This window comes from Anomalospiza imberbis, chromosome 16 (genome assembly GCF_031753505.1).
Source record: "Anomalospiza imberbis isolate Cuckoo-Finch-1a 21T00152 chromosome 16, ASM3175350v1, whole genome shotgun sequence".
Taxonomy (NCBI): Eukaryota; Metazoa; Chordata; class Aves; order Passeriformes; family Viduidae; genus Anomalospiza; species Anomalospiza imberbis.
Genome location: NC_089696.1, coordinates 13,397,714 through 13,423,156, shown reverse-complemented (window position 1 = coordinate 13,423,156; position 25,443 = coordinate 13,397,714). Strand labels below are relative to the sequence as shown.

At 49.7% G+C, this 25,443-nt stretch overlaps 1 protein-coding gene across 5 annotated transcripts in view; it reads left to right on the top strand.

Annotated features, from left to right (window-relative positions):
* Window positions 1-25,443, top strand: part of TNRC18 (trinucleotide repeat containing 18) — a 56,497-nt gene that overhangs the window by 23,970 nt on the left and 7,084 nt on the right. Inside the window, exons 6-23 of one of the 5 annotated variants that reach the window (XM_068207145.1) lie at window positions 337-542; window positions 744-890; window positions 1,394-1,575; window positions 2,343-2,766; window positions 3,262-4,209; window positions 4,858-5,033; window positions 5,724-5,860; window positions 6,344-6,472; window positions 8,280-8,454; window positions 9,486-9,846; window positions 12,157-12,444; window positions 19,474-19,713; window positions 21,637-22,079; window positions 22,894-23,058; window positions 23,830-23,971; window positions 24,309-24,426; window positions 24,704-24,779; window positions 25,137-25,245. In XM_068207145.1, the coding sequence (XP_068063246.1) occupies window positions 337-542; window positions 744-890; window positions 1,394-1,575; window positions 2,343-2,766; window positions 3,262-4,209; window positions 4,858-5,033; window positions 5,724-5,860; window positions 6,344-6,472; window positions 8,280-8,454; window positions 9,486-9,846; window positions 12,157-12,444; window positions 19,474-19,713; window positions 21,637-22,079; window positions 22,894-23,058; window positions 23,830-23,971; window positions 24,309-24,426; window positions 24,704-24,779; window positions 25,137-25,245 (4,466 nt within the window). Of the gene's footprint in view, window positions 1-336; window positions 543-743; window positions 891-1,390; window positions 1,576-2,342; window positions 2,767-3,261; window positions 4,210-4,857; window positions 5,034-5,723; window positions 5,861-6,343; window positions 6,473-8,279; window positions 8,455-9,485; window positions 9,847-12,156; window positions 12,445-19,473; window positions 19,714-21,636; window positions 22,080-22,893; window positions 23,059-23,829; window positions 23,972-24,308; window positions 24,427-24,703; window positions 24,780-25,136; window positions 25,246-25,443 lie in introns of all 5 variants that reach the window. The other 4 variants (XM_068207147.1, XM_068207146.1, XM_068207144.1 and 1 more) reach the window with 4 other exon arrangements.

Here is a 25,443-nt window from a genome sequence, read left to right as displayed (position 1 = left end):
CAACCAGTCCAAAGAGGAGACAGGATTGCATCCACCCTGGTGTAGGTACCAAACTTGCTGGTGTGGAGAGGGATGCTGAGCGGGGTACATGGGGCTATAGGCAGATCCTAAGACCTCAGCAGAGCAATTCTAATAGACAGCTGCAAATCCATGCCTGTTCCAAAGGGCTGGAGAGATGGAGTGTTTTATTCTAGACATGACACCTCCATCACAGCTGTCCTTGAGTGACTGACCCTGGTTTGCAAACACTGGTTCTGCAGGCTGGTCCATACTCCTAGGCTCCTCCATCACTTGGACCTTCTCTCACTGTGTCTCTCTTGCCTCCTCCATCCCTAGAGAAAGCAAGGAGCTGGCAGATTTTGCCCGAATACACCCCTCCAGCTGCGCCACCAACGGTCTGAACTCCAACCTCATGGTGACGGGAGGCCCAGCCCTGGCGGGCTCCGGGCGTTGGTCTGCAGACCCCGCTTCGCACTTGGCAGCCCACCCCTGGCTCCCCAGGACAGGGAGCCCCTCCATGTGGCTGGCTGGCCATCCCTACGGTGAGTGCCCTGGGAGGGAGCAGTGCCCAGAGGGTGTTCACACCAGTGAAATCCAGGGAAAAGTGTTGCTACAGCCCAGCGAGGCTGTTTGATGAGCTCAGGGAAAAGGCAAGGAGGCGTTTTGGAGCAGTAGATGACTTCTCGTGTGGGTAGGAGCGGTCTGCATCTCTTGAGTTGTGACTTCGGTGTTTTTTCTTCCAGGACTTGGTCACCCTTCCCTGCACCAGGGCATGACTCCAGGCTTCCCCCCTGCCATGGGGGGAGCTCTCCCCTCTGCCTACCAGTTTGCCAGAGACCCACAGTCAGGGCAGCTTGTTGTGATCCCCAGCGAGCACTTGCCACACTTTGGTAAGGATGTGAGCTTGTGCCTGAGGACCATTCTTTGACAGCTGTGGGGAAAACAGACTTTGGAGAGGGTTAGAGAGGAGCATACCTACCTGTGGGGGCCAGCAGCCACAGCTGTAGGGTGGGTGTGAGCAGGCCTCTCATTAGGTGTGTTTTGGAGATCGAAACATATAATCTTTAGTAGTAGCTCTTCATCCCCTGCAGGACCTTGCAGAGTTTGAGTCCTTGGTTAGGAGAATCATAGGCTCAGGCAGGGACTCAAACCAAGGGCTGGAGAGCAAAGCAAGTCCAATGGCCCTAGGGCACAGGGGTGGTGGGACTGGGGCGGCAGAGGGGAGCACAGCACGCTTTCCCCTCCGGTTTCTGGTTGTATTTCTGCACAGCCCAGTGTTTGGCATCCCCTGCGCTCTGGGACTGTAGAGATCATTGCGCTGAGTGATCCTGAATCCTTTATCTATCCTTACCCTGCTGCCTCCCTGACTGCATCTCTGCTCATTCCACAGCAGAGCTGATGGACCGGGCACCCCCCCTGTGGCCCGCTATGTACCCCCCAACCAGGAGCTCCCTCCAGCACGCTCACCAGCTCCAGCTCCTCTCCCATCAGCAGCTGCTGCGGCAGCACGAGCTGTACATCCTGCAGCAGCAAGCAGCCCACGCCATGGAGCTGCAGAGGAGTGCCCAGCTCGTGGTATGTTTTCAAGAACTTCTTGCTTGGCTGTGAAACGAGCCTGAAGTTGGAGTGTCTGGGGAGAAAATGCAGCTGTGCCTGTGTGGCAAGTGTGTCTCAAGGGTATGGATGCATTGAGTGATTCTGCCCTGGTCTCTGGGATATGAAGCATTTGGTGTATCCTGCAGTTAGAGTGGGTCTTGGGAGGGTTTGGTGTAGAGCCCTTGAGCAGTGCTGTCAGAAGAGCTCCCCAGCAGCAGCAGTGTGACCTAGATTCCTTCCCATGAGATGTCTTTGTATAGTTGAGTGGTTTCATCCCTGGTCACCTCCAAATAAATCTCTTGAGCAGCTCAGAGAAGCAGCTGCAGGACTTGCAGCAGTCACATTGGCTCCTGGAGAGAGCTCCCATTCATGAAAAGGTTTTGGAAGTCATGAGCTTTCATTTGGGTGTTTTACACCCATTCATTTTTATAGTGGTCCTCTGGTTTTCAGGCTTCATTTTACGTGCGGGCTTGCTAGGCTGGAGGCTTGGAAATATAAATGGTTTTGCTTTGGATGAAAATGAAAGCTGAGACATCCTTCTCATGATTCCTGGAACTGGGAATTTGTAATGAAGCTATTGTAAATCAGTGTCACCCTCCATCAGATTGGTCTTCCAATAGTCTTGCACTGGGGAATGTGTTTTATTCCACTGCATATTTGATAAGACCTTGTTTTGCTCTTGCTTGGTGGTAGGTCAGTGCCACTTTCCAGGTGTTGTGCTGAGTTTTGCTCTGTTCTTGTCACAGGAGAGGTTGAAGGCAAACGAGCAGCGTGTGGATATGGAGGAGAAGGTGACAAAACGGAGCCTGGACAGTGCCAAATCTGGCCTTTCCTCCTCTGCCCCGGGACTGGTGCACCGAAAACCACCTGTGCTGTCTCCCAGCGCCTCCACGTCCTACAGCAAGGCTGTGAGTCCACCTCCCCTCTCTCCCAGGGCCTCACCCGTGTCTGTGCTCAAAGCTGAGGTGATCCAAAAGATGGAGGAGCCACCTTCGCAGCCAGCCTACTCCTACCCCGCCACCCCCAGCTCCCATCCTTCCAGCCCACCCCCCGCCTCTCCACCCCCTGCCCCTGCCATCCCTCCAAAGGAAGAGGCGCCCGAGACTGTGGAGAAGAAAGACCTGGAGCTGGAAAAAGAGGCTGCTGGTCCATATCAGGCTTTGTTCCCAGGTAAGAGAGCCCTGCTTTGGCAGAGTCCCGTTGTGTTTGTGCCTGCCTCCCTTTTTCTCCTTGGCTCTTTTCCTGCTTCTGTCCCTTCCCCTAGGGAAAGCCACATAGCTCCTCTAAAAGGCAGGGGAGGGGGAAGGAGCAGGGCTGGTGTGATGGACTGAGATTGATGTCTGGGTGCCTGGTGCTGTAGGCTCTCTTCTTCCCTTGGGCTGAGCCTGGGTTGGTTCTTCCAAGGCTGGAGTTCCAGTGGGAGCAGATGCAGGAGGCAGATCTCTCTGCAGTTGCATGAAAGTGCTGGAAAGGTGGAGAAGGGACCTCTGGGGTGCTGCATGTGGCAGCTTGGTCAGGAGAGAGATGCCTAAAGCAGCTATTGCTTGAGAAAAGAAGAGACCAGAGATGATGGAAGCAAAGGGAACCAGCTCTATGCCTTAGTGAGAGAGAAGGTGCTTTGGAGACCCAGCCATTACACAGTCTGTCCCTTCTGATATCTTGCAGAGATCCCCCCTGGATACCCATTCCAGTCCCTTCCTCCCTCCTTTGGAAGACACTATCCCTACCTCCTCCAGCCCCCCGCAGCATCTGATGCGGATGGCCTGGCTCCTGACGTCCCGCTGCCTGCTGAAGGCTCTGAACACATGGACCTTTCCTCAGAGGTCAAGCCCATCCACCTGTCTCCGTCCAAAATCCTCGAGCCCATCCAAGCAGCAGCAGAAGAGGAATCCTTGGAAGAGAGGGTGAAATCAGAGGTGCAGATGGAGGAAAGCCAAGAAAGCATCTGTGAGCAGGACATGGGGACTCTGAACATCACCACCTCTGCAGCCGTCCCAGTGCAGAACGTGGACAATTGCAATCTCCTGTTGCACCAAGGCGAAGCCCTGGGTGCTATGGAGCAGGACCAGGAAGACCTTCAGAGCTGCCCACCTCCTTACCAGGTTGTGGCCTGTCCTGCAGAAGCAGAGGCTGAGGCAGAGAGCGGGAGTGGAGCAGAAACCTGCTCCATGCACATGGACTATGACGGTTTGCTCGTGCATGCGGAGAGCGAACCCCCGGAGATGGACTTGACGCCCCAGCGGGAGGAGGCCTCTGTGGCCATGGATCTGCAGAGCGCTGATGTGCCCCGGGCGAGGGAGTTTCCCAGCCTGCCTCCTGAGGAGGGGGAGCAGGGGCCAGAGATCCCTTCCTACACAGAAGAGGCAATCACTTGCCAAATCCCAGATCTGGACATCAAGCCGGGTGACCCACTGGCTGGGATGAATGCTTTGGTGGCTGCTACAGAAATGCCTCAGGCTTGTTCCTTGTTGACTACCACCACTGTCACTCCACCCCAGATGAAAGTGGAGGTGTTAACTGACCAGACCCTGGAGCACTCCTTCCTGCAAGGGATCACTTTGCTGAGTGAAATTGCAGAGATGGAGCTGGAGAAACGGAAGCAAGAAATGCAAAGTAAGTTGTGAGTGGGGAGTCTGGTCAACTTCAGACCATGCTGAGTCTCCCAGCTTGTGGTCCCTGTGCTCTCCATGTGGGCAGACGAGCGGAGTCACAGGTGGGATCTCTTGCAGCCTCAGCCAGGCAGCAAGGAGAGCACTGCTCTGAGTTGCAGGAGTGGCTGGTTCTTCAGATGGGGTTGGAGCAGAGTTTTTGTTGCAGCAGGCTGAGCTACGTGTGGCTTTTGTACTGCTCTCCCTTCCAAAGGCCCTCGCCATGTCTAGACAGTTTGTGGTATGCGTAGCGGAAACGGAGCCCCAGTTGCTGAGAGCTGCCAGGGTAACACCCTTCTGGCAGGCACTGAGTCCACAGTCTGTTGGGGTTTGGCACCAGAGGCCCCAGTAGCTCCAGATGATGCTTTCCAAGAGCTTGGCTGGTCCTGAAAAGAATCTCACCTTTCAGTAACTTCCTGAGGTGAGAAGTGATGGGGACTGCCAGTTACACCATGGCTGAGTACAACAGGAGATCTCAAGTGGGGGCCAAGGGTGGCTGGGGAGCTCCTTGAGCAGCCATGGTCGAGAAGGGACCATCAGCCCCTCCTTGTGCCTGTTGGAGAAGCAGTCTTGGAATGTGATCTTCTGCAGCTTTTTTTTCTGTCCTTCTCAGCAGGTCCAGAGAGTTTCCCTGTCCGGCCAACGCTGGAGAGTTTGCTGGCTGCCAGCACCCACATGCTCATGGAAGTGCTTTCCACCCCCTTTATGGAAAGTCTGAAAACCATCCGTCTGCCTCGAGAGCTGAATCCCAACAAAAAGTACAGCTGGATGCAGAAGAAAGATGAACCAGTAAGTAGCTCTTAGTGTGGCTGAGCCTGGAAAGCCCCAGTGCACCCACTCACACAACTCACTGTCCCAGCCCCAGTCTGGGGGCTCATGCTGGCTCGTGCTGCCCCTCTGCATTCAGCAGAACGAGCTGGTTGTTCCTTCATGTCACATTCCTGGCTGCACAGGAGTCAGTGGGCTGCAGTTTAGGTTCTTCCCTTGTTTGTTAGTCAAAGTTCAGCAGGACCCTTGTCAGCTCTGGAAGTGGTGTTTTAATGGGAAACCAGAGGAACCTGTGTGTTACTGTTTTGGCCAGAGGATAAATAAAAATAGTGGCAGCAGGGTTTTTCCTTGTTTATTTTTAATTTGCTGGCCCTTCCCTGTGGAAGAGGCTGATAAATTATTTTGTACAGAGCAAGTAAGTATTCCAAGATAGGGTATATTTTGATCTGTCTTTTTAAACAAGGTAAAGAGCATCTTATCCTGCAGGTTCTCTTCCAGGGTTGCAGCCCCTCAGAGCTGATGCCATCCTGTGCCACAGAACATCTTTGCTTTGCTGGTTTTCTTGGGTACCACTCTGAGCCTGTGCTGGTGTCTGCTCCCCTCTCAGCACGAAGGGCTTTCTGCCAGGCCACACACTTTGGCCATTGCCAGGGCACCCGGTGTGGCCCCCCGGACGTGTCCTGACACTCTGTTGTTGCCTCCCCACCCCAGATGTACTCCATCAAATCGGCCATCGAGAACATGGATGCGATGGAGCTGGACTACAGGATGAGGCTGGCCGAGCTGCAGCGGCGCTACAAGGAGAAGCAGCGGGAGCTGGTGAAGCTGCAGCGCCGCAGGGACTCCGAGTAAGTCACAGGCTGCTCACCCAAGTCTTGGTTTTTTCCAGCTGGGCACTTCCACTGCCTCTCGGCCCAGGAGAGAAAGCTGCCCTCCATCCCTCCCTGCCTCTTCTCCTCTCCTCTCCTCCTGGTACATCCCACCAGAGCTTTGCACAGCACACTCCTAGGCTATGTGACACGACAGCCTGGTAACTGGTGACTGCAGCTGGGACACTGTGTTAGAGACAACCTTGGCTTCAGCAGCTCAGTTTAGTAGTTTGGTGGCAGGCAAAGGTTCTGGGTTGGCTCCCGTTCTTGCTTGCTTTCTTTAAATTATTTTCCCTTTTTCTTCTTTTTTGGATTTGTTTTCTTTATTTTTTTCCCTGTTTGTTTTGCTTTTCGGTTGCAAAATTTGCTTTTGCTCTTTTTTTTTCCCTTTGCCTTTTGTTTTTGGTTTTGGTTTTTTTTTTGTTGCCTTGGTTAACAGTGAAGCGTGTGGTTTTTTTAAAGGGAAAAGCATGACGAGAAAAGTAGAAGCTTGGCGAGAAGAGGCCCTGGAAGGCCCAGGAAGAGGAAACTTGGATCAAGCGCTCTGTCACCCATTAAGGAAAGAGGGAAGAGTGACAGCAAGAGTGGAAAGTAAGGCTGGAATTTGGGGAAGACGGGAACACGGCAGGGTCACTGCGCCAGGGTGTGACTTGGGGAGAGCATCTCGGATGCAGCGGGGGCTCGTTGTGGTGGCAGGCTGGCTGGCCACTGGCTGCAGCGGTGGCAGCGCGTGCCGTTGACGTATGTCCTTACGGTGGGAATGCAGTGCCAGTGTCCTCCTTCCCCACAGGTGGAGCACCTGTCTGGTGTTGGGTGCAGGTAGGACAGGTGGAGTTGAGCAGCTGTGAGGTGATGTGGCAGGAAGGGAGCTGTTGGTGAGGTTTTGGAGTTGGGGAGTGTGTCCTCGTGTGCTTTCAGGAGAGCAGATGGTGCAATCAGGTGCTGTAGAGCCAGTTGTGGGGATGTTGATGTCAAAACTGGGAAGGACAGGGCTATTCCAGGTTATCTACTTTGTAGCACCTTTCTGCTGTGTTTCTTCTGTCTTCCTCTCTGTTCCCTGAATCAGTGGGAGTTGGTTTTGCCTGGCATCTCTCTTTCAAGCATCTGGATTATCCTCTACTCTGCTTTTTTCTCTTTTGCAAGTCCAACTGCTCTTGTTTGGATCTCACCACTGTTGGCCATCTACCCTACCATAGATGACCTCTTCAAAGGGAAGGCATTTCCAAGCTGCCTCCCTGTGTGCTCCATATTTCTGCAAATGTCCTTTTCAAGACTGCAAATCAGATTCAGGTGCCCAGCTCCCACTGACCAACGCTTCTGAAAATCTGCCCTCTTGGTGGCTCCGTGTTTTGTTCTTCGTGTTTGTGTGGCTGGGCAGGCTGGAGGCATCCAGAGGCAGCTGGAGTTGTGCATGTGTGGGTGCTGTTGCGTGTGCGTGTCCCTGGATCACAGGAATGCTGGAGCAGGCTGCTCTGGGAGATGGAGGTGCACCCTCAGCCAGCATCCAGGGCCTGAGGTGTTGGTTTAGCTGTTTGTGCAGGTCAGCAGAGAGGATAGAGGGAGGGGAAATGCCTGGAATCCGAGGAGGCTGTGTCAGTGGCTTTGTGGTAGTGGTCTGACCAGCAGGCTTAGGGTGAAGGAGGCAGCATATGAGAGCTTGAAATGGAAGCTTGGTAGGAATCTTGAGCTGTTGAGTGATCATCCATCAGATAGTTACTGGAGGTGGCTGGGGAGCCGGAAAAGATGTGCTTATAGTCTCACCTACTTTATTTTTTATTTTATTTTCTTATTTATTTACCCTCTCCTTTCCCCCCAAATCCCAAAGCAAGTCCAATGACGTAGATCACAAATGCATTTCACAGGGGGCCCGACTTGGAGTCTGGAGTGAGGCAGTCCTTGCAGTGCCTTTGTCCCTCCCTGTCACCTCAAGTGGCACTGCCTTGCCACCTCCTGCTCATACCAAAGCAAGTGTGTGGGCAGTGAGGCACCTCCCTGGGCCTCAGGAGTCTCTCTCTGCACCTGCAGAGTCCATGGAAGTTGAAGTGGGAAAAGACCTTAAGGGCCACCTCAGCTGTCAGTCCTTCCTGTTGCTGCTCTGTACCAAATGAGGCACTTTTTGGTGGCTGTTACCAAAACACCAAGCACTTCCTTTTAGAGACCATGTTGCAGGTCTCTGATTTCAGGCACCCTCACCTGTCCTGGTGGCCAAGAGTGTGTGCGAAGGGGCTCTTAGGCTCTCCAGTTTGGTGGAAAACCTTGTCTAAACTGCTGTCACTTCACTTGGCTCCTGCTGAGGATCCCCACTGTCTGGGAGGCATTTAACCTCACTTTTGAGCTTGGTGGGCATCACAGGGAGGAAAGCCCCTCCACCTTGACCCATCCTGTGCTTGGCTTGCAGACTGAGCAAGTCCTTGTTGCTCTCTGAAGACTCTGAGACTGGTGAGGGCATGAAGAAGAGACACAAAGGGGCCCTCCCAGAGGAGGACGAGGATGTGGAGAGCAGCAGTGGCAAGATAAAAGGGAAGAACCCAAGCTGGGAAGAGCATGATGCAGCTCCCAGCTTCTCAAATGAGGTCAGTGCCCTTGTGGGGAGCATGGAGCCATGGGCCAAAAGCCCATCTCTTTCCTGCTTTGCTGGTGTTGGCTTGGACTCCTGATCTTTCAATGTCTGCTTTTAGTTCACATGGGTTTAGATGCTCCTCAAGAGAGGATTGTGTGCAGTGGAGGATCTAATGTTGGTTTACAGAGGTTGAACCTCCTTGGAAGGCAGCAGAGTCAAATGCCTTGGAGCCAGCCAGAGCATTCCGTGCTGCACTGGCTCTGAGTCCAGAGCAGGGCTTGTCTTACCCCTTTGTCTATTGAGAGAGCACAGGGGAATGGACCTCCTGAAGCAAGGAGGAAGGGAAGCACAACCTTGCTATTTCAAATGCAGGGTTTTCTGCTCCTGTTGAAGCAGTAGGATACTTACTGGAGCTTTAAGCTGCTGATGAAATCCAAAATGCATGCAGGCAAAGTACTGAGTTTGAGCTGCTGTTATCTAGCTGTAGCACATGTAAAATGTATTTGCTTTTTTCAAGAAGCGAGAAAATACCGGAAAGGTTGTAACAGCTCTGGCTGTAGTGCAGTGGTGCTGATGCTCATGCTGAGAGGTATTTGGGGTTTTTTGGCATCCCAGCCTCTGGAGCTGGTTGATTATGTGGAAATCCGAATTTATTTAATCTTAAAGAAGATTTTTAATCCTTGTGATTTAGAGAAAAGCTTGTAAAACCAATCCAAACATACCCTAAAAACCAGGTAGTGTAGAGAAAAAAGAACTCCAAAGTATGTTGTTCTATGAACATATTTCTTTTGGAAGAGCATTCAAGTTTTCTAAGTTAATCTTGCAATTTTGTAGTGCTCAGTAAGAGTAAAACTGTACTGTTTGCTGACATCTTCCTCTTCTTCTTCCCTAGAACCATGGTGGGTTATGGCAACTGAGGGCTAAGACTACCTTGAGGCTTTATTAACTACATGCATGAGACAATTTGGAGGGCTAGTAAAATCCCTCAGGTCTGCCATGATATCTGCTCCGTGTTCACCTTGTCTCTTCCTTTCACCTCGGCAGTTAAAGCTCAAAAAGAAGAAGGTGCCATCGGATCAGGAGCAGCTGGCCAGCAAGCTTGACAAGGCCCTGTCTCTCACCAAGCAAGACAAGCTTAAATCCCCCTTCAAGTTTGCCGAGAGCTCTGGGGGAAAGCTCAAAACCAGTGGAGGTGGCAGCAGATACCTCTCAGCCCATGAGGCTCTGCCAAGCAAGGAGGAGAAGAGCCTGGCCAAGAACCTGGGCCTGTCACTGAAAACTGCCAAGGAAGGTAAAAACAAAGTGACAGCCAAAATGAAGAAGATGGAGGTGGGGTTGAAAGTCAAAAATCAGCTCAAGGTTTCCCATTCACCAGCAATATCTGAAGTTAGCAGCTACTCCTATAGTAAGTAACCTCTTTTTTATCTCTTCTGTCTGTAGGAGGGCTTGTGGTGGGAGTTTCTGGCCTATCGAAAGGGGTCTTGCAGATGGGTCTGATTTTGCTCATGAATGAAAAGTGACCTCCTCCTCCCAGTGACTGCTGCTGCATCTTTGGGGTCAGCATGGGCTGTCTGCCCATCTTGCTGTCCAAGGGAAAGAAGCCACGATCAGTGTGTCTCTTCCTGACCTGTGTTCTGTTCATCATCAGTGGGGACAACACTTAAAGAAGTTGACCCAGGTTCTTGCTTTTGGTGGGAGTAGACACTCTCCTACCTGTCGGCTGAGCAAGTGGAGCCTCTTCTCTAGGAGTAGTTGACTGCTGAAGTCCTTGTTGAGTTCAGTGGGCTTGGCTTTAGGACACTGATGTTTCTGAGCATCCTCTTGCCCTTCAGTGTCATGGCTTGCTTCCTGGCTGGCTGTGCTGAGCCTTCCCATCGGTCTCATCAGCCTTTGTCCCCACCCCATCAGTGTGGTGACTGTTACTTCTGAACCCAGAGTGTGCCTGAGGTGAAGGCTCCAGCAACTGACCCCTGTTACAGAAGGAAAAATCTCAATTGCTGACAATGTTGGGAAAACAGTAGAATCAAGCACAGGAGAGTCTTTAACAGTTCAGGCAGACATTGGGGCAGAGTTTATGGTCTGAGACCGTTGTGTAATGGTCTCAGCTCACTTGCACACACATCTTTCCCTTTGCTTGCAGCTATTTAAAGCCATGTTAAAACCTTTATGGGGTGTTTGTGTGCATAACAAATACATCTCTTGGTGCAACACTAGTTTAGAAATTTTGCTAATGGGGAAGATGAGCTAGTGACTCTCCAATGGAACAAATGTTTGGCATGAAATCAGCCATTTATATGGCAAAATAGGGTTCATTGTGTTCACTGGACTTGAACACAGGCTTTGGCTTATTGTGCTCTACATACTACCCAGCAGTTCTGTTCTTCAAGAACAGACACGTGTCTCCTGAACTGTGGGCTCTGGAGCTAATGGGAATAGAAAGGATGGGCTGTTGGCTCATGGCAGAGGGAGCTTTTACAGTGCCTTCACACTTGGCACTGTGGTTTCATGAGCAAAAACTCCCTTCCAGAACTAAGAGAGCTTCTATCTGACCACTGTCCAGTGAGTCTCCTGGTGTAGGAATGTTGCCCTTTGTCACTCAGGTCTCAGCTCAGGATTGTTGCGACGGAGGAAACATCTCAGCTTTGGTTTTTCAGCTGTGTGCAGGTTCAAGGGAAGGGCCTCGGCCTGTCATTTGGTCACTCAGGCATGGTGAATTTGGGGAGGCAGGTCGAGCATATGGCAGCACGTCCTATGATTGCTGGGCCGCTCATGTGGAGAAGCAGAAGCGGGACTGGCGCCAAGTCCTTCTGCTTCCTGACCTCAGGATTTTTTTCCTGGAGTCCTGAAAACTTTGGGCATAGATCCAAAGGGCGAACTGAGCATCTTACTCCAACAAATTTTAAGAAAAGTCAGGTGTCCAAAATAATTTGCGTATTTGGGCTTTGAGCTTTCTAAACTTGCCATTCGTCATGTCTTCCTCTCCACAACCCACTGCAGTGGAGTTGGGGAGTGATGCCACAATGTCTGTAATGCTGTGGATCTGAGGGCATGTCCACAAACGGGGAGGTGACAATTTACACCCACTTCTGTTGCATCCAGGGGTACCATATGCTTTTTTTCCCTCTCATCAGATGCTAGAGGGGATGGCTGGATAACTTCTCTCCACCCACAAGGATTAGCAGCTTTGTAAAGCCATGCTTCACAGACCAAGGAGCGGCTTGGTCCCTGCTCCTTTGTGGCGTATGTTGTGGAGCATCCGGGGCAGCGTGCTTGGAGCCAGACATTTGGAGTTAGACATCCTGCCTTCTTGGCAGCTGGGCTTGCTCCAGCCACACGTGTTGAAAACCCTCTGCGAGGGCTGGTTCATGTAAAAAAGGAGATTCGGGTCAAGAGTGTTGAATATCACCATAGCCAAGACAAATTCAGGGTGATGGTCCAGTTGTTGACAGTGCTGTGCCTTCAGTGGACATTTTCATAGTGGAAATGTTTGCTTCATTTTTCTGCCGCCAAGCTAAAAACCCTCCTAGGATCTTAAGGGAGGACAAGGAGATGGAGAGTGTCCATTTGTGATGGAAAGCAGGAAATGTGTATTTCTGTGTTTGTTGAGCTCAAGGCTTATGATGGAGCACCTGGGCAGGGGTGGACAGTGGTGGCACCAAAATCCCCAAACCCCCATTCAGTGATGTAACGCTCTTCTCACCCGCTTTCACCACAGATACGGACTCGGAGGAGGAGGAGGAGGGATCCCTGAGGGACGAGTGGCCAGCGCAGCCCCCGTCCGCTGCCAAGCCACGGCCGCCTAGCCTGTACAGCTCGACGGCCAGGAAGGGCGGCCGGGCGGCCGGCGGCCCCAGGGCGGCCCCGCGCAGTGCGGTGGTGGCCGGGCGGCCGCTGAGGCCGAAGGCGGCGGCGGCGGGGCGGAAGCAGCCCTTCTGCCTGCTGCTGAGGGAGGCCGAGGCGGGATCTTCCTTCAGCGACTCCTCGGAGGACTCGTTCGATCAAGGTTATTAATTTATAGCAAACGCACCCCCAAGCGCACCCCGTGCCGCGGCCGTGTGGGAGCGGGGCGGGGGCGAGGGGCCTGGCGGGCCAGGGTCAGCCATTTTGATGGTCGGAGCCAGGGCGGCCATCTTTGTCCTTGGCAGCGTAGCCTGCTTTATCACCCCAACGGTTATTTTTTATCCTTTTTGTATCTGTATCGTTGTGATATTTTTACTGGCTGGCTCTTTTAGAGCTTTTATATCGACTGGGTTTTAGTGTCCGCCTCTCCCTGCTTTCCTGTTCCCTTCCTCCCTTCAGTTTTAACCTCACTTCCTTCCTTCCTACCACCACCACCATTGTATTATTATTATTACTATTATTATTATTATTTTAATTATTATTATTTTATTTTGGCATGAGCCTTGTCAAAGTTTGAAAGGAGCTTTTTAAATTACTTTCCTCCTTTTCCCCCCTTTTCCCCTCCTTTATTATTTTCCCCACCTTTTTCTTTTTCCCCCTCCTGCTTCTTAACCCCCTTTTTTTTTCTTGCTTTTCTCCTTTTTCTTTTATTCCTCCCTTTTTTTTTCCTCCCCCTTTTTTTTCTTTTTTTTTTTCTTTTTTTTTTTATTACCGGGGTACTGTTGTGTGGCCGTGTGACTTGATGTTTGTACTGCGATTTGGTTTACCAAGCTTTATTAAACATACCGAGTTCATTTTTAACTAAACCTGTGTACCTTGTCTCTCTTGCTGTGTCTCTTATCAGGAGATTAGGTTGCTGCTTCACTCCATCCTGCTCTGCATCCCCCTCCTGCTCCCACTCCCCATCAGTAGAACTGGAATTAACCTAGTCTGGGGTACTCTCTATTATTCAAATATCCCTGCTGCCTTTGTCCAGATAAAGCCTAGGCTTCCCCCTTTCCCCCAGCCCCTTTAAGTTAATTTTTTTTTGTTCACCCATTTTTAGTTTTATTGTAGTTTGTTTGCTGATAGACTCTCTCCAGGCAGGCACATAAAACATGGAGGCACTGACTCCTTGTTGCTGCTGCAGGAGGGTGCAGGGCGTATTTAACAGCCAGAAATTTTTCTTTTTAAAATTTTTAAAATGTAAATATCAAGTTTTTGTGTCTCTGTTTGGGTGGTAGGTTTTTTTTTTTCAGATGCCCAGACGTTACCCACAGTGCTCAAGGATGTGGCAATTACTGCATTAAATTTGACTCTCCAGTTTCTCTCCCTCACCCTCACCCCAATTTTTTTCTTGCAGCTTTTTTTTTTTTTTGTCAGCCTGTCATTAGTACTTCAGTGGGAAAAGAGATTACTTGAGACTTTTCCTCCAGAGACACAAGGGGTTTCTGTTTTAGAGCGCACTCATTAAATAATAATCATGGGGAAAGGTCATTTTAATGAGCCCTCAGCTCCCGAAAGAAACGAGCTCGGCTGGGCTGAATGCAAAGCAAGAGCATCCCCAGTTGTTATCTAAGTTACATGGCAGAGCTGGATGTAGCCCAGCAAAAGCCTTTTAGTGTTTTACACTGCTCAGGGTTGTTAATTGAAAAACAGGGCTGGAGATGGAGAGTTTGGCTTTGGTTTTTTTTTGTTTGTTTGTTTTTTGGTTTTTTTTTCTGAGTTTTTTGATGTTAATTTCACCCGTGCACCTGTTTGGTTTTTTCTTCCCTCCAAACCCAACCTCCAAAGAAAGATACTAAAAGCTTAAAAAAAAAGAAAAGAAAAGAAAATTATCAAACACAGCAGAAAGATACAGAATGTTGATTCGTTTTGATGTGGCTCTGGGCTGGACCCACCAATGCATTTCAAAGAAAACCGAAAAAAGAAATACATGTATCAAAAAAAAAAAAAAGAAAAAAAAAGAAAAATTGTTCTTTAGAGAGCCCAAAAAGTTGTGTGGACAGTGGGAATTTTATGTAAGGCTGAGATTGCCACATTTCCATGAAGAGTCTGTGTTAACTTCCATTCTTCCCTTCCTTGTTCCTTCCTGCATCTTTTCTTTGTTTGTTTTGCTGCTGTTGGAAATTTTGAGGATATCAATCCCTTTTAGGTGCCAAGTTCTTGAGGGGGGTTTTGGGTTTGCTTTTTGGTTTTGCTCCAGGTAAGCAGAGAGGTAACTTGTCCCTTTGTCTATTTTTCAAGTAACCTGTCTGCTTTATTAGAAGAAATAAACAAAAAATCCCAGTTTTATGGGATAAAATCTGGGGAGGGGAGGAGGTATGGGAGGAGGTTGGGGAATCTGGAACAAATGGGGAAATGCATTGTAAATCCCATTGGGGTGTCATTTAATGGTGGGGAAACCAAAGATGCAAAACCCCCTGGGGTGGGAGGTGGGTACGGAGAGGGAGGCGGGAAGGGATTATTGGTTACAATTCGGGGTTTTTTCCTGCAAATGAATTTTTTTTTTTTTTTTTTTTTTTGTCAGAAGCATTTCTTGAAGGGATATTTGGGTAATAGGGTTTCTGATGGCTTTCCCTGAATACTAAACCGATTAATAACCTCAGCTTTTCTAGAAGTGCTCGCTTTCTCCTTGCAGCTGCTTGACCAACCCTTTCACCCCTGCCCCTATCCATGATGCTTTGAATGTCTGTGTCGGTCTCTTGCATTTGCTCTCACGCTGCACTAAAGAAGCAAAGTGGTTGGCTGGTTGTAGGGCAGACACTTCTCAGCGAGGGTCACTAGCCATGAGCCTGAACCTTGACCATTGTTATGTAGGTAGGCAAAATAACTTTTCTTTATGTCATCTGTCAGCCTCAGACGTTTCGATGTTGCCTCCATGAATAATGACACGTAGCTCTTTGCATTCTCTTGGTTATTTTAATTTTGAAAATGATTGCTGTCCGCTTTCAGCTTTCCTCTGTCCATGAAGAGTCTCACATGGAAGGTTTGCACGTGTGTGTCTGAGGACTCCAGAAATGCTTTGCTGCTTGCAGAACTACTTTTGGACAACCCCTTAGCCCAGCCAGGGCAAGGATTTGCAGATGAGTCCAAGATGCAAACCTTAAAGGTTTCTGGACCATGGTGCTGAAATGTCCCCATGTCAGGGATATTGCCTGGCCCTACAGTATCTGTGTCAAAGGTGGGATTAGCTGCAGGAAGACCTGTTTTCTGTCATCTGGTTAGACATCGACTGGGGGGGGGGACGACACTGCTTTCTTACAGACCAAACATCACATTGCCATTCTGATAAGAGGCAAAGCTTGTGGTTTTTAATCAAGTGACCTTGGAGGGGAAACTGCTAATGTGGGCTAAAGCCCATCAGGATAGGTAATTCCTTGAGCTTTCTGAAACCAAAGACCCATAAGTCCTTCTCCTCCATATTCTGTTTTCATTAAGAATTTAATGCCTTCTTCTCTGTTCTCTGTTTCCTGACTTGGAGGATGATTTTACCCCAATTAAAAAAAATAAAAAAAAGCAGTGATGAGTAACCAATTCCCTACACATCCCCATGTGATAGTTGTAATATTTTTTAAATTTTCATAAGCACTTCTGGAGTCAACAGCACAGCACATGTGGAGGGGAAGAATCTTCCAATGATGAGAATTGGCTTATCTGGAAAAAATAAAGGTACAGTCTTAAATTGGATGCTCAAAAATAAGTAACCTCCAGAATTTGGACAGATTGCAGAAATCAGATGTTAATGACCCAGTAGCTGTCTAAAGTCTGCCTGTACTTAGCCTGCTTTGTATGCTGTAGACCTGCTTGGTGTTATGAGAAAATCATGCTATTTATTTTTACAATGTGAAATGACTGTTTTAAGTGTGTGTTTTTACTCCCTCCCTTCCCCAGCCTTTCCTCTTCACACCCCCCTCAACCCGTCTTGTTACACACATCAGTCTCTAAAAACCAAATTGCATACTCAATTTCTGTTCATCATTAACAAATCTTCATTTACTGCTCTCCTACAGTAAAATACCACGGAAGCTTAGCTGTTAAAAGCAATGAGAAAACTTAGTATTCTTAACTGGGTTTGGGTTTTCATTCAGTGCAGGTAAAAATTAAACTAATCTTTGGCTCCCATTTATGGCATCAGTTGCATTTAAATATGAATGTATTGTTTGTTTTGGCTGTGGAGTTGTGTATGTACACGTGTGGTTGTGTGTGTGGGTATATACACACATATAGATGCCCTTAAAAATGTCAATTAGAAAAGATATTTTTAACTTCGAGCATTTTTTCCTTTCCCCTCTCTCAGTGTTAACAGAATTACCATTGAAGGAAAAAAAAAGATTAAAAAAAAAAGTCTTTTTCCTCCTTGCTAGCTAAAAATCAACTTTTCAGGACAAAAAAAAATTTGAGGCTTCAGTTGTGTAAAGGCATCTGTGCATAGTTAATTTTAAACCCACACATAGTTTTGGTACAGTAGGGATACAATTTCTGCTTCCCATTAAATACAGGCACCAGTCTCTCCAAGGAGCCGTACAGATGGACAGAGAGCATCAGCAGCTTATTTGCCACCATGGCCAGAAGTTTGGGGACTTACTTTAGAAGCATGTGGGCTTGGAGCAGAGCCCCAAATGTCTTCTTTTTGCTTCATTTGTTACTTTCTGTCCCTTGGAAAATCAGAAAGAAGAGGAGCAGGGATTGTGTTGTGCATGTGGAGTGGGGTTAGCAAGATCTATCCTCGCCATGAGAGGTGGAGGAGGATAGATCTGTGCTGTGAATGTGTTAAAATGGGGTTATTTTCAGGCTGGAAATTGTATCTCCTGCAGATAAAAATATAAGTGTTGTGGTAAAAATGCTGACAAGGGACTGTCTTCAGTTGTCTTTCCGTAGTGTGACACGGTGTATGAGCAGGAGGTTGGAATAACCACAGGCACCTCATTGTGTTGTGTATTTTCTGTAGCCTGAGGAACAGCCACTGCCATCCTGGCTTTTAAATCTGTTTTGCCCGAGTGCCTCTGAAATACTGGAGCTGCTGGGCACCCTTTTGCCCCTGCACATGCAGCGTGTAAGTGCTGAAGGAGTGGTGCTGCTGGGCGGTCCATGTGGCTGAGCCAGTGGGGCTGGACTGCTCATGGATTTTCCTGCAAACTTTCCCCTTTTTCCCCTCCCCGTTTTCCTCCCCAGCTGCTTACTGAGTCACTCGCTGCTCAGCTGGCTCTCAGGTCTGGCATGAGGGGCTGTACAGGTTGATTTTTTTATTTTCTTCCCCTGTTTTTGCTGGAAATTGCTGAATTTCAGAGCTAGGTGGGTGGATGGAGAAGGTCTCACTATCCCACAGGGTGTCACTGAACTCAGGCAAGGTTTTGCTGCTTTTCAGGCAGGTGGTTTTCATGTCTCAGAATAAAGTTCATCTGGATTTGTTTTCTCTTTTGGCAAAATGCGATGTAAAAACAGCAGTTGTGACCTGTTTTCTGGTAGGGGAAGGAATCTGATCCCAATTTGCTGTGGATTTTTTTTTATGTGGTTTTTATGCAAGGAGTGACCAGGGTTGTGGATTTCTTGGTATTGACTGCAGGACTGTAGTTTTAGTAGCATTTTTATATCACAAGGAATGAGTCTGAGGAACTGAAATGGGGAAGGAATTTTTATGCAGTTAAAAATTAGCATTCTCTGACTATCAGATACATGCTACAGAGATAAGCCATCCATGTTAAAAAAAAAGACAAAGCTGCCACTTACCTCAGTTGATAAAATACAAGGATGAGAACATTGTTTTCTGATATTCCTGTTCTTTCTAATATCATGGGAAAATAACACTTGTGTTATTGTATTTTTTTTTCTGAGCAACCAAGTGTTGAGGACGTTTTTGTCTATTCCTGAGGGCATATGTGAAAAGACAAGGATTTTCATGTTCATTCCAGCTCATTTTGAAGGGATCTGGTTTCTCATTTGGCTGGATTTCAAACACAAGGATAGTGGCTGGTAGGAGCTGGGGAGTGGGCTCAGAACAGGGCTCCTGCTAGTGGTGGAAATTTTCCAGCAGCCTCAATGATCCTACTTAAGCTCTCAATTTCAAGAGAAATGAAATATCTTTTCCAGATCCACGTTTTGTAGCTAAATGTATATGTTTTTATAGATCTGTGTGCTCCTATATGTGTGTGTATAAGTGTGTGTGTGTGTGGTATATGTGCATTTGTGAAGTGGCTTGCTCACCAGCACTCACTGGATGAGATGCTGTTAAAATTAATTGCCTCTGAGCTGCTGACAGACTCTTGGGAAGCGCTGTAGGGAGGGAGAGGTGCCACTCTCGGAGCATCTACCCCAAAATACCTGCTGTGTACACACCCTAGAGGAAACCCTCAGCCCACTGCTCTGCAGGTGTCAGCTGAGGCAGGGAGCGAGGCTGATTTCTTTGCCAGAATTAGATTTTGGCTGTGGGCAGCTCTTCCTGCCTGCGCTGAGCCGGGGCTTCCCTATCCTGAGCTGTAGAGAGGGAAATGAAAGGCATGGAGAGAGTTCTGAGGCAGAGGGTTCAAACACTGCTCCTTGTCTCCAACACTGCCTACACTTTCCTCCCTTCTGCATTCCAAATCCATTGCTTTCGAATTATTATTTCTCCCCCCCTCTTTGCATTTTTGCTTCCTGCCCCTTCTCCTCCCTGTGTTCCCCTTGCCTCCTGCCAAGGCACAGGCTGCTCTCTGGTATTCCCCTTCCATGCTGATCTCTGGTTCTGATTACACTAATGGATTTTGTTATGGAGGAAGTGTTGGTGGGCGGGAGGGGAATCCCACAGCTCCCAGGTCGGGATTTTCAAAGGAATTAAGCTTTTAATTCCTCCTGAAAGCTGTAGGGAAGGGGTGCCTGGCATCCTTTTCAAATCTGCCAACACCCTGCTCTTCCCTCCCTTGCCCTGAGTGGGTCGTCTTTGCCGTACCCTGTATTGCTGTGTCCTTCCAGGGTGGTGGCAGGCAGGGTGACACTGGCTCTATGGCTGCAAGGACACGTGTGTGCCCATGGCCAGCGTCTTGTGGCCCAGTCCTGGGTGTCTCAGTGCCGCTTCGGTGGGCACAGAGCAGCAGGGGAGTTGCGGTTCAGGTTGGGAATGTGGCTGACGCACAACTCCGTGAGATTTGTAACGGGCTCCCTGTTTTCTGCGTGCCAGATTCCAGCTCGGAGGAGGAGGACGACGATGACGACGAGGAAGAGGAGGAAGCAGAGGACTATGGCACGGATGGCACAGACAGGCTGTCGTCACCTGCCCTGGATGAGAGTGGCCTGGGCCTTCTGGCCAGGTTTGCTGCCAGCGCGATGCCCAGCCCCATCGTTCCCCCTCCGCTTTCCATCATCCAGCTGGAGGCCAAGCAGAAGGCGAAGAAGAAGGAGGAGCGGCAGAGCCTGATGGGTGAGATCCCTGGTGTGGGGTGGTGCTGTGCGGGCAAGGTGGAAGGTTCGGGAGGTCCCAGCTCTGCTGCAAGAGAGCATGTTGTGTACCCAGACACTGAGCTGCCCTTTCTTTGCTTTGGCAGCTTGGTCCTGATGCTGAAGGTGGAGAAAGTGGCTGATAGGGAAACAAAAGCCAGTCACGGACATGGCAGGTTAGCGGCTGCAGCCACGGCTTCCCTAGGGACAGCTGTGGCTTTGTCAAAGTTTCCTCTTTTTCTACTTGGCAAATTCTCAACAAGACATGCTGCAAAGACAAGCAGTGGGATGCTGCATCCCCTTGGACAGAGTGCAGAAGGCAGTGAAGTGCAGTGAAATTTTAGGGAAGGAAGCACGTGCTAAATGCAGCTGATCTTGGGTACCCAAGGGAAGCACAGAAACCCAAGCAGAAGAAAAGCTCTTTCCATCAGCCCATCCCATCAACTTCCTTATAGAAGCCAGCCAGAAAGACTTGAAACAAACATTCCTTCCTCTGCTCATGTGTTTGCAGTGCCAGAATCTGGGTTTCTGCCCTGCCTCTGTCTCACTTTCAATGTGTTGGGAGTTTAATTTCTTCTCCTCCCCATGCCCTGCTGCACAAGTGCCCATTGGTGACATTGTTTCTGGTCAGACAGATCTATATGGGTTCCATTTATAAATTCTCTATTAATATTTATTAAGTGATAATGGAATTTATAGCATGCTTCAGAATGGAAAATGATGTCTCCTCAGGAGCCTGGCTTGTTTTAGCACTGTTTCCATGCTATATTAGGCTTTTGCCAACTTGTTCCAACAGCCTCTGCTAAGAATTTATTGTCTTGTAATCTGCCCTCCTTGAAACTGGAAGCATCTAGAAATTACCTCGTGCAGTACTTAGAGAGGAGGAGTGTTTTAATTTCCAATGGGTTTTTCATTTTGAGCTTTGCCAGCTTTGTCTTTGACACGCTGGCTCTTTTTCTCTCCGTGCTGGGGCTGTCTCAGGGGAAGACGATTGGGTAGAAGATGAGAGCAGTTTCCTGCAGACTTTCCTTACCCAGGAAAGTGAGTATATTTGAGAGAAGGACCAAGAGAAGATGCTTTCCTTGCTTGTGCCATGTACATTTTCATTGTCCCATGTGAAAGTTGTTTGCCTACCTCCTGCCCATGTTGCTGGGTGTGTTGGTGCTGCCTCAGTTTCTCTTCTGCCCCTGGAAACATGATCTTGCTTTCCTTTATCAGGTTCAGGGGAACACAGTGAAGGTGGGGAACATCTTGGCATTGTTACAGTATTTCAGGCCTCTGGGTACTGCTGTGCTCATGGTGCTGAGCAGAGGCCAGTGTGAGGGGAATTCCATTTGCCACAGACAAAAGATCCTTTACTTCTCTTGACTTAAGGTGACTCATTGAGCCAGTTAAAAGATCTGTGGTGTCTGTTAGCCAATGGGAAAAAAATGAGCTTGAAATTTGGGTTTATTCCATTCGTTAAAAGACATTGTTCTCCTGAAACAAAGGTGAAACTGGAGAGGGCTCCCACCAGGAGAGAAGGAGGGATCAGCTTGTGGGGTTTAAGCTTGGTTTCAGCTGAGCAGCTCCTTTTTGAGGAGGGGCACGTTAAAGTATCTTTTCAGAGCTTCCCTGCAGGGTTTTGCTTGTGGGAGAAGGGAGAAAATGGAGGCAGGGATCACACTGAACCACACTGCCTGAATTGTTGGACTCTGGTTTGAAGCAGGGCAGGCTTACTTCCAGGGAATTTCCACAGTGGTTTATGGGTCAGAAATGGAGGGATGTGGGGATTGGAAAAGGGAACAAGCAAGAGCTCTATTGAACAGGCACAGCATCTTCCGTGGAGCCCAGAAGTTTCCAGCAGGATGTATCCTCGCTTGGCTCAGCCAGGGCTTTGACTGATGGTTAAATCCTTTGCACCTAGGGACAGAGTTCGAGTACACTGACTCGGAGAGTGAGATCAAGATCAGGAAGAAATCTCCTTCAGGGCTGCTGCGTGGGAAGAAGGGGCCGCTGGAGCCCAGCAGCATCCCGCCAAGCCAGGCTCCCAGCAGCCTTGACTCCGGATCTGGGAGTGCTGACAAGGCCAAGCTGGGCTCTGAGAAAGGCCGCAAGCTGAAGAAATTTAAATCCCCTAAGGACTTGAGCTTTGAGTTTGGGCTGGAGGCCAGCGATGATGACCTGTGGAACCGGCGCCGCAGCGAGCGGATCTTCCTCCACGACGCCACCACGTCCTCGGCCATGCTGACATCCACGGCGCCTGCCAGCTCCACCCCTGTCTCCAAACCTGGGCGCTGTGGCAAGGGAGCCCCCATGAGCCCCAGAAAAGAGGGCAGCAAGGGGAAGGAGAGGAAGGAGCTAAGCAAGGTGAGGAACGTGCTGGGCAGATTGGTGTTGGGACGTTTGGGAGCTGAGGGGGAAGGGAGGACGATTAATTCCACTAAGGCAGAGGAGAGTCGAGTCCTGTCTCAGCAGTTGTTCGGCTGTTCCTTGTCACCCCTGTCAGCCCCATGTACACCCAGAGGCTCTGTCAGACTTGGATCTGACTTGCATGGGCTAAAAGCCGTGTTTGAATGGGACTGGTTACTTCTGTCACCCTCCATGTCCCAAATCCATTCTGTTTGGGTGGCCAGAGTTGATGATCCTGCATTAAAACAGATCCTGTGAAATCACTCTCCCAGTCTGTGCAAGAGGTTGTCCTCTTGATGACTTGTGGCACCCAGACTGGCCTTTAAGGCTGTTCCCCTTTTACATGGTGACTTCTGACATCTGTCCCTGCCTGGGGGTGACAGTGGTCTCTGGGTTACTGGCTTTTCATCTAAGCTGAATGCTTGGCTCCCTCTGGCTCCAGTTCAGTTCATGGCAGTGTTATGGAAGAGCACTGATGGGGAGAGTTAGACAAGTTACTTGTGACATGAGGCCAACTGGGAACTTCTTGGAGCTCTTTGGAGGAAGATTTGATGGGCAGGAGTTGCTCTCCAGTGTAATGAAAAGCTCTTCCCAAAATGTGTGAATCCAGAAAGCAGAGATGTAGGATGTGATGTGGGCAGTGAACTAACTGCTGGCTGAACATAATCCTACCTGTGCATAGCCTGCCTTGCTCCACCTTTTCCCTTTCCTTGGACCCAGATCTTTACCAATCTTCTCGTTACTGATGGAAGTGTTTTGTTTTTATTTTTAGCAGCGGAAGAAGGGTAAAGAAACGCCCTGCTGTTCCTCCTCCTCATCCATGTCTCCTCCTGGCATCCCCAGCTCCCCCTCTGATGTTCGGGTCAGTCTTGCAAGTGCCCTGGGCTCCACCAAGAAGAGCAAAGCTAAGGTGAAAGCCAAGGAGGTGAAAAAAGAGGTGAGGGGCTGGTTCTAGTCTGGCTGGACTGGAGGGTGGCTGGCAGAACACCTGGACTGTTGTAGTGTGAGGGAGGGAAAATGGAGGTGCAGGTTTTGCTGGGTGTGTTACAGGCAAAGGGCTGGTTTGAAAAGCCTAAAATCCAAAGAAGACTCTCTGATAGTACCTGCTGCTACCATCAGCTGTTCATTTGCCTTCATCCCCCAAATTAGTGAGCAGGCAGGATTTTCACTAAGGCTGCCACGGGGTGGAAGGAAAGCTTGCATGGACAGCAAGGACCGAGGAGATGGTGATGGAGTAGCCTTGCTCAGCACTGGGTCATAGCTGGTTCCTGCTCCACTGCTTCTCATAACACACATTGCTGTCTTCTCACGTGATTTCTATGTGATGCTTATGGTCTGCATGTAACAGCAAGGAACATATAGAGACTGGAGAAGAAATAGGAACAGAGTTTGGTGCCTGTTCAGTGAAGGCAGAGGCTCAGGAACACTGTGGTGAATGCAGAGCAAAACTGCAGCTCCACAGCATCTCCCAATCTCCAAGAGAGAGCATGTGGGGAATAGCTTTTAGTCAGCTGTTGATGATGCTTGGGGGGTAAAGGCAGCAAAAAGTCTGGGTACACCCACTTAACTGTTTGTGAGATGAACATTCCTGAGGATGGAGACAGGTTTGTCCTGATATCCTCAGGTTGTTTTTTGCTGGAGGGAGGTGAGATGGGATCAGACTGTTTCCTGTCGCGATCCAGCTGATGTGCTGCTTGCTGTCCTGCAGAACCGAGGGAAAGGAGGAGCTGTCAGCAAGCTCATGGAGAGCATGGCAGCGGAGGAGGATTTTGAACCCAACCAAGACAGCAGCTTCTCAGAGGATGAGAACATCCCACTGAGCATGCTGGTTGAGAGGCCACCCACACCAGGTAAGGGCAGGATTTTATAGGTAGGGGAGCTGGGCAGGTTTCCCAGGGCTGTGCAGAAGACAGCTGTGCTGCTTTCATGCATTCCTCATCCAAAGCCATGAGTCTTTGGGGTGGAGATACCACATTTTCAGTCAATTCAATAAAAACTAAGCCTGATCAGCATGGCTCACTGTGACATCTAGTTGAAGCCCAGTCTCTGAGTTGCCCTATTTTCATTTACTGGTATGTTACTGTTACCAAGAGAGGGGACAGTGATGCCGGGAATATGAAGTTTCCTCTCCCTTCACTGTCCCTTTCCCATGTGTGGTACTCTCTGATCCCCATCTTGCTCCAACAGCTCCCCGCTCCTGCATCATTGACAAGGATGAGCTGAAGGACGGCCTGCGTGTCCTCATCCCCATGGATGACAAACTGCTCTATGCTGGCCATGTCAAGACAGTGCATTCACCAGACATGTGAGTTGGGGGGCTGCTGTATCCACCTGGGATCTGCCAGAAAACGGGGACATAGCTGCTGCACTGATCAGTTTGGGGGTTGTGTAGAGCTGACTGCCTAGAGACTGACAGTGTCTGGCAGGGAGGGAAGGAGAGTTCACTCTGGTTTATCAGCACTGAAGGAAATCCAATTATCTCTCATTAAGTGCTCTCACATCCTCTCCCATCACAGGGAGGCGTTACCTGGTGGGGGTGGTGTCTCCCATGTGCTGTGTCTGACCCAGCCTTTGTGTTTCAGATACCGGGTGGTGGTGGAGGGCGAGAGGGGAAACCGTCCCCACATTTACTGCCTGGAGCAGCTCCTGCAGGAAGCGGTATGTGCGGCCAAAGGCTGCCTGTCCTCAGTGCCCACGGCCTGTTCTGGGGTGGGGGGAGGCTAGCTGGAAACTCTCTCCTCCTCCAGCTGCAGGGACGTCCTGGTCCTGCCCTCATGGTCAATGTGGGCAGAACTCCCCTTGGTGTGCTCGCTCCCCCGCTGGCAGCAGGCACTAGTCCTGTATTCCAGCAGGGATGGTCCTTCCTTCCTCCTGTGAGCACGCAGGAGGCCGTTCCCCAGCAGGGAAGCTGTCCCTTGCCTTCTCCAGAGCTGCTTTGCTCCATGCCAGGTGTGGTGGGATGGTCTGTGCTGGTGCCAGGGTGGTCAGTAATTGTCTTCCCCTTGCCCTGAGCAGATCATCGATGTGAAACCCCCTTCAGTGCGGTTCCTGCCCGAGGGCACGAGGATTGCAGCCTACTGGAGCCAGCAGTACCGCTGCCTCTACCCGGGGACAGTTGTCCGAGGTAAGGCCACCCTGTCTGCTGTGTGCTGTGAACCTGGGATGTCTCAGCCCTGTGTGTCCTCAGGGATGTCAGACTTGTCTGGGGAAGCCCTGATCTCTGCTGTGAGTGTTCTGGAGGTCAGAGCCTGGCCTGTTCTGTCCGCCACGTCGTGCTCCTCTCATTAATGATGCAGATTTAGTAACGTCCTGCAGGTTCAGG